The following is an 8,046-nucleotide window of genomic DNA, read 5'->3' as shown; positions in this document are numbered from 1 at the left end:
AAAAGAAGCCTACGCGATTTTGGCCGAGTTTAACAAAGCACGCCAGTCGTTTCTATCTGGTGCTAACTAGAGCCAGTTGGACACACCAAGTGAAGTCAAGTCCTTCTCCACCTGATCTTTCCAATGCAAAGGAGGCCTTCCTTTTCATCTGTTACCACCAGCTGGTACCGCATCGAATACTTTCAGAGCCGGAGCGTTTGTATCCATTCGGACGACATGACCCAGCCAACTTAGCCGCTGGATCCTTATTCGCTGCGCTATGTATATGTCGTCGTAAAGCTCATACAGCGGATCATTCCATCGCCTGCGATATATGTATGCCGTTGCCAACGTGCAAAGGTCGAAAAATATTCGGCAGAATCTTTCTCTCAAACACTCCAAGCGTCGCTTCATCGGATGTTGTCATCGTCCAAGCTTCTGCGCTATACGCTTCTGCAATAGAAGCGATAAATCCTAGGTTCACAAAAATTCGATTAAACACGGCGGCGGGCATGGTTTGGGGAGCTTTTTCCTGGCGTGGTGTTGAGCCGATTGTTCGCATGATTGATGAAATGGATAGATTTCAGTATCTGGGTATACTCCAGAATAAAATGGAGCCATTTGTGTTTGAGTTTATGCCTTTAAATTGGACATTTATGCAGGCCAATGATCCGAAGCATACTGCAAAGACAGTGAAGCAATGGCTCAGAAGAGAGGCCGGTGCAGAGCCCTGATCTCAATCCAATAGAAAATTTGTGGAATGACGTTAAGGACGAAATCGCTAACAAAAATTTTGAAAATGTTGATGCAATGATTTGTGGGCCGCAGTTGAGGAGGCTTGGTACTCGATTCCAAAGGAAAGATGCCACAAGCTTATAGAAAGCATGGAGCGACGGCTTGAAGAAGTAATCAAAAATGGTGGAGTTAGTACAAAATACTAATCTGGTAAAACAATATTATTACTTAACTATCTGATTTGTTTACTCTTTTTGCTTTTATTTGGAATTTTTTTAGGGTGTGCTATTTATGTGTCCAGGAAGTTTCTTCAGTTATCAACGTTCGCGTAAATTAAATCAGAACTGAAATTATTTTCGACCATTTTTTTGTTTTAAAGTGGAAGTAAATAAGGTTTAAATTTTTCATGTTGCTTTTTTCCGATAAAAAATAATTATTTAAAAACATATTCAACTCTTTGTCTAAATGTGCTATACTGAGTGGTAATTAATCCCATATAAATTAACTTAGTTAGGTCTAGTCCATGCTAGTCGCCTTGGTGATTGAAATTAGTTATAGTTTTACGCAAATTTTATCTGCTGTGTGTGAAATACGTTTTTGCAAAGTCCTCAAACACGCTCTGATTGTGATTTGAGGTAGCTATTAAAAGGGAAGAAGAGGGTTCCTTTGCAACTTGGTCGGCAAATTCATTTCCTTGTATTAGGATTAGTCTCGGGTAGTAATCTATGAGAATATTCTTCACAAAAATTGGCAAAATTGGCAAAAATGGTTGCAAATGATTCATAGGCTACTTATCACACATTCATGCAAATGTTTAAAAGTGAACTACTTCAATCTAATTGCTTGCGCTGTAAAATCATTTATTTTAATACGAAATACAATAACTCAAAGCTGGTCCACACTTTAATTAATGATAACAATTTTTAAGTAGTTTTCGTATGGAATTTAAGAACGATAGTCACTCGTTATTAATAATCATTGTGATTATAATCATTCACCCACGTGAAATTTCTTCAGATTGTCTCCAAGCCTCGACTTCGATATACACAAGTGTCCGGGACGTCCATGTGCCTCTGTCCCTTCGGGTTTAGCAACACAATTTTTAATTATTTCCATATCTTCAGCATTATTTGGGTCCACGGAGAAAAATGCGGCGAGTCGTTCCACATTAGGTTGTCCAGTTTTAAAGTCCCATAAACCCAATTTATCAGCCACACAATCCATATATGAGTTTACCTCTGGTACATCCGGGTACTCGAAATTTAAAATTTTTACAAAGTATTTACTGACCGTGGGGTTTTGAATCAAGCATTCCAGGCGGTTCTTTGTGAGTTCTTCAAGAGATATTGATTTGACTGGCTCTTCGGCAAACACCTAGAAAGGAGTAAGCTTATAAATGTCCTATTTTTCAAAAAAAAAAAAACACTAAGTATCCTTTGTTTGTTTTTCGGTTTTTAATCATGTCACTACAACAACAATACATACCAAGCCAAACAGGGCAATTAGAACAACGTAGAGTTTCATTTTTTATTTCACGACTTTTACGACTGATAGCTTCTAAGTGAAATGTCTCGTATTTATACTCACCGAAATCGATCATATAAAATAGATTAATCAATAAAGAATTAATATGTAGAGAAAAATAATCTCATTTGCACTATTCGCATGCGGTTGCATTGTGTAGCATAATAAAACATATTAAAAAAAAAAGCTTTTGTGTGCCTGTGCGATAAGCTAAGTAAACAAATGCAAATATTTTTTCTAAAAGGAAAGCTCACAGAGGAAGTTAAGTAACTGACTCAAAGTCCGATTAATTTTTGTACTTGGGGGTTCAAAAATATTTTACAGGGTTATCTGTTGGTGGTACGGGCTTGGTCTGCCTTATGCGCTTCGCACATTTGCCGTAAGGGTGCCATAATCCAAAAAAACCAAAGCGCCGAGAAAATCGGCGAAAGAGATCGTGGTCACTTTGCACACTTATCAGAAAAATTCTATTATTTTTTTTTTTGGATAAGTGGTGTATGAAAACTAAATTTTTAGTATTTTGAACCTGTTCCCCTATTTTAAGAAATACATACATACATACTCTGATCAACTTTAATGGTCTCTGTTGGATCACCCTAATGTAATCGAATAAACAGCCGTGTAAAAACCTAGCCTTTTGTAAATATGCATTAAATTTAACCTTTTTGCATCATTCGACGGAAAAATCCGCGAACAACGACTTTTTCTTATACCAAAGAGCGCAATAACCCGCAATTTTTAATAGTAATTATTTTTTTTTTTGTTAAAGTTTGAGGAAAGTAAATAATTACCGTAATGCTGTAACATTCTTTTTCATTAGAACAAACAGAAAAGTCTTGCCGATGCAACGTATTTTGAGTACATCGCGCATTTTCTGCGGCGATGCAAAAGGGTTAAGTTACATACATACATACACATTCACTTACAAACATTGCATAATGATCATAATCACAATTCACAATTCTCACATTTGTCAACTAGTATTCGCTGATTGCTAATAAATCTCTCTCTAAATTCTTTCAAGTAGCGGCCGTGCTTTTTGATTTTCGCGTGTTCTCGTTTGTCTTTTTCAAATTGCTAATTGTTGCTATTTTTGCAAGTCGTCGTTGACTGTATAGGACCGTCGTCCGCAACCTACACAATTTTCGCAGCAGCAAGAAAAAGGCTTCTTTAGGCAGTGGTTCACCGACTGCCTTCGTTTTTTGCTCATATTCCATATGGATGTGTGTATGTATGTACCTAAAGATCAACATTCGTTACATTATTTGCTTGCGAAGAGGAATTTTCGTTTCTTGCAAGGGGAATCTACGGGAACTCAAATATAGTTTCCTTTTGCTAAGCTACTGTGTGTTTCTTGCGCTTCTTTCAATTACGCCGGTACCAAGTAACGCTGATTTACATGCGCTATTCCTGTTAGCAGAACGTCACAATACCAACACTAGCAACCATTCTCTGCTGCTGCTCTGCATTCGCTACTCCCGCTGCGCTGCTGCCTCAGCTACCAGCTCTGCGTTTGTTACTCTCGCTTCACATTCACTGCCCTTGCACACTGTTCTGTTAAATTTTGCTAATTATTGAAGCGCAAGAATAAGTTTCATTTGCGACTTAGTTTTTATTTCTATTCGGTATGTTGCTGCAGCAACAACAAGAACTAGAAGCCTTCCGTCAGTGCCACTCAGCTTAGACCGGTGGTCTAGAAATTTCAAAAAATCGATTTTTTGTTTTTTCGATATTTCACAAGTATGGTATCTTAAGCATATACTGTGAAATTTGCATGCTGAAATTGCACATATGATATTATAACTTCTAGAGCTAACTAATTAGGTAGAGAGCTGTCCGTGTGAAACGTACAACTGCGCCATTTTGTCAAATTTCTTTTTGTTATTTTAATACCGGGACATAGCTACAGTCATACTGATTAATAATTTTTTTGTTTTTTGTGTTTCAGATAAATAAAAGAGCCAAAATGGACAGCATCGTCCAGGTCCAATTTTTCGGGAGGGTCAATTCAGCACCACTTTTAAAATTAAACATTTTTTTTTACCTTTTCTATGTAAAAGAAGTCAATAAAAAGCCTAAAAAATTTAAATTGAATGAAGGTAAATGGAAAACAGGAATCGAAATGAAATGAAATGAAACAAGTTGAGTGAAACTATAGGAAATGAAATGGAATTAAGTAATCAAAATGAAATGAAAAGAAATGAAAAAAATGAAGGGCAAAATTAGTCGAAACGAAATGAAATTGAATAAAGGTAAATGGGAAACATGAATCGAAATAAAATGAAATGAAACTATAGGAGATGAAATGGAATTAAGTAAATAAATTAAAAAATTAAGTGAAAAAAGCAAAACCAATTGAAATGCAATGGATAAAAAGCAAAAAGATAATCGAAATGAAATGGAAAATATGTTATGAGTTGAAAGTAAATGAAGTGCAATGGAAAGAAATTAAATAAAATGAAGTAAATTCAATGACGGCCACCGTAGCCGAATGGGTTGGTGTGTGACTACCATTCCAAGCACGTAAGTTCGATTCTCCGTGAAACACCAAAATGAAGAAAAAAATTTTTGTAATAGCGGTCGCCCCTCGGCAGGCAATGCCAAATCCTTGCGCAGTTAATTGTTAATTGTCTATGTACTCATCGGTCAATTTGGTGCCGAGTCTCGCTAATTCATAAGCTCTGCAGTTACCCTCAATGTCGCGATGGCCAGTAACCCATGTTATCCTTAAACGAAATGACTCAGACATATCGTTAAGAGATGTGTGGCATTTCATGGCTATCTTGGAGGTTGTCGACTGATTTGTGAGAGATTTTATCGCCGCCTGAAAATGTAGATGCCATTTCCAGATATCGCATCACTCTGTACCAGTGTCACAGTTTTCATTATTGCCATCAATTCAGCCTGAAAGGCACTGAGCCCCTCAGATGGATGCGGCTATCTTCCTGTTACCTCAAATTAGGACCTCAGTAGAGGCCTTCACAGGACATTGCCTCATAGAAAAACCCTTAATAAGATTAGGCGTTTACATGCATGATTTCTGTCGTAGCTGTAGGAATGAGGAGGAGTTTGCGAACAATTCAACCCTTTTTTTGCACATGCCCGGCTCTAGCCAGAAGCAGGAACCGATATTTAAGATCCTACTTCCCAATGAATATGAATGATCTATACACTTTAGGTATCAACAACCTTTTACGCTTTGTCCAAAACTCAGGCTGGTTCAATCTGGATGGGGAAATGTAGCCCAGCCCTACGGCTCACAACGAACCCATTTTGTGATCTAAGTGGCATCGCTCAAGTGGCACAAATTTTCTTGTAAGAAAAATCTTAAAATTAAATTTTTTTGATTATTCTTTACAGGATTATATTGCACATACGATAAGCAACTCCATGAAGTTAAGTACCTCAAGTATTTCTTAAAAAGTGTCTTAAGCCAGCGAGCAGCTGTGAGAAATATTAATTAATTTTTATCGACTTCCTGTTTTTAGTTTTTCTATTTACAGTCCGTAAACACGAAATTATAAGCCAATAAAATCGAATCTACATGAAAGCAAAGAAAAAACAAAAAGATCTGAAAATTGCAATGTTTCTAATTTCAAATACGACCACATGCGGCTAATCAATTAAAAATTGTCAATAAGATTGCGATATTTTTCTCGTCTGCTTAATTAATACCAACACTGGGTGTATTTACGACTCGTAGTTAATTAACGCCACAGTCTTTTGCTTGCTGTGAAAACTTCCATGAAACAGCGTCACAAATGTTTCTACAACAAGAAAAAATGCAAATTCATGTTATAGGATTCTCGATAATATTCAGCTAGGAAGGCTTGTGTCAACAACGATGGCTCCTGCAGCTCTAATTGCATATAAATAAATACGAGGGGCGTTCGATAGGTTGGCCACTGAAGCCACGTAGCGACCATCGCTTTACTAATGCAAGTGGTTGCGGCATTCAGAGGTAAGAAATAAATCCTTTTAATAAAAATTAACCTGATAAAGTGTCTAAGAAATACGCCGAAAGATGGTTTTCAAAAGAAATCCCCAGCTCCACAGTATTCTAGGCCATGGTTAAAAGGAGTGCTCACTTATTTTCTCATAGTTGGGAGAGAGATCAGTGAAAAGGACTCCCGCCTGATCTAGCTGTGACGGTAGTGTCCAAAGAAAGCGTCTAAAAGTTGAGAATCTACTATTGATCGACTGCACTTATAATTTATGAAAAATAGTACAAGAACTACAGAATTAAAAAAAAGGTATCGCAAAAAGTTTTTATAACCATTTATACATGGGATCATGTGTTACAATATGTCAGAGGTCGCTCTCGTTCATCTAACAACACAAACCACACTTTGTTGGGTTCCCGGCCACTCCAGAGTGGAGGGAAATAAAACAGCGGAAACAAGGAAAAGCTCTAAGCCCATAATTCCACTTTGTACAAAAAATTATACGCGGAATATAACGGAACTATTTATATTTTCTTTGATATATTTTGCATTCAACAAGTGATTTTATTCGCGGATAGAAGCACGTGTTGTGAAAAAATAAAATGGAATCCTCGAACGCGTATAAGAGGCATATTTTGTATTTTTTTTATAAAAGTGGTAAAAATGCAACAACTGCTGCTGCAGATATACACACTGTTCACGGAGAGGATACCGTGAGTGTAAGGACTGCGCAAAAGTGGTTTTCAAAATTCCGAAGTGGTAACTGTGACGTGGAGATGCCCCGCGCGCTGTCTTTCTTCAGTCTTCAGCTCCGACGCCTTGCTCGAACTCGTGGAAGCTGAACCAAATTTGACAGTCGATATGATAGCTCAGAGGTTAAATTCAACGCATGGAACAGTTCACAGGCACCTGGTTCAGTTAGGAAAGGTTTCAAAGCTGGAAAAATGGGTTCCGCATAGACTTTCCGCCGCCAACCTTCAGCATACAGAGAGTGAATGTGTGTTCTCAGCTGCAGCAAGGGCTTGAAAATTAAAGATTCTTGAACCGTATCGTTACTGGTGATGAAAAATTGGTCTTTTACAATAATCCTGTTCGCAAACGCCAATGTTTAGATAAAGATGAAACACCAGAACCGATCCCTAGAGATGGCCTTCACCCCAAGAAGATTCTACTGTCTATTTGGGATATGGCCGGTATTGTTTATTATGCACTTCTGGAACCAAACCAGACGATAACTGCTGATTATTATTCCCATCAGCTATCAAACCTGAATGAGGCACTTAACAAAAATCGACCGTATCGACTTTCTTTAGTGAATAGACGTAAAGTTGTGTTTCCCCACGATACTTTAAACATCTTTTTTATTAATTTTAAAACCACCTTTGAAAAACCCACGAACTTATGGACTGACCGATACCTCCCAATGACTTCTGCAAGAGTTGTGAAGATGAAGAAGAAATTTAGTCGGTGCAACACCTCCACTGTGAATGCCCTGCACTTCAAAGAAGTTGTGCTAAATATCTTGGCCTGGGAGATTTAAAGACCTGAGAAATTTTAGAAATATCTCACTGGAAGGACTAGTTACCTTCTTAAAAAGATCTAAGTGGTTTAAGCAACTTAGTTAGACGATGGATATCAAATGCAGGCATAACAATGGGCGTCATGACCATCGAGTATCTTGTCTTGACTGGCTAACTGAACCTAGACTATACATGGGAAAATAATAGTGTGAGTTGAGCGCAAAACAGTTACAAAGGGTTTTGAATTTCGGAATTTATCACATCGCAAGATCCAGTGATTAAGTTGGTTAGTCTAGCACTAGAGGCTGTCGTTGGATAGACACTTCGTTGAAGATAATACGGAT

At 37.6% G+C, this 8,046-nt stretch overlaps 1 protein-coding gene across 1 annotated transcript; it reads right to left on the bottom strand.

Moving 5' to 3' along the window:
• Nucleotides 1–1,550: 1,550 nt before the first annotated feature.
• On the bottom strand, nt 1,551–2,271 carry LOC129247472 (uncharacterized). Its single transcript, XM_054886606.1, has 2 exons — nt 2,200–2,271; nt 1,551–2,088 (listed from the first exon to the last, which is right to left on the bottom strand). Exons 1-2 carry the CDS (start codon nt 2,236–2,238, stop codon nt 1,705–1,707), a joined length of 423 nt encoding a protein of 140 aa, XP_054742581.1. The 5' UTR covers nt 2,239–2,271; the 3' UTR covers nt 1,551–1,704.
• Nucleotides 2,272–8,046: the final 5,775 nt, after the last annotated feature.

The sequence above is a fragment of the Anastrepha obliqua genome, chromosome 5 (genome assembly GCF_027943255.1).
Source record: "Anastrepha obliqua isolate idAnaObli1 chromosome 5, idAnaObli1_1.0, whole genome shotgun sequence".
NCBI classification, from domain to species: domain Eukaryota; kingdom Metazoa; phylum Arthropoda; class Insecta; order Diptera; family Tephritidae; genus Anastrepha; species Anastrepha obliqua.
The sequence above is the reverse complement of the archived record's forward strand: the minus strand, read 5'-3'. Positions and strand labels throughout refer to the sequence as shown.

Coding starts and splice junctions, on each gene's coding strand:
- LOC129247472 (XM_054886606.1), bottom strand. CDS start 2,238: ATGAAACTCTACGTTGTTCTAATTGCCCTGTTTGGCTTG. Junction 2,089..2,199: donor TAATTGCCCTGTTTGGCTTG/GTATGTATTGTT, acceptor ACTCCTTTCTAG/GTGTTTGCCGAAGAGCCAGT.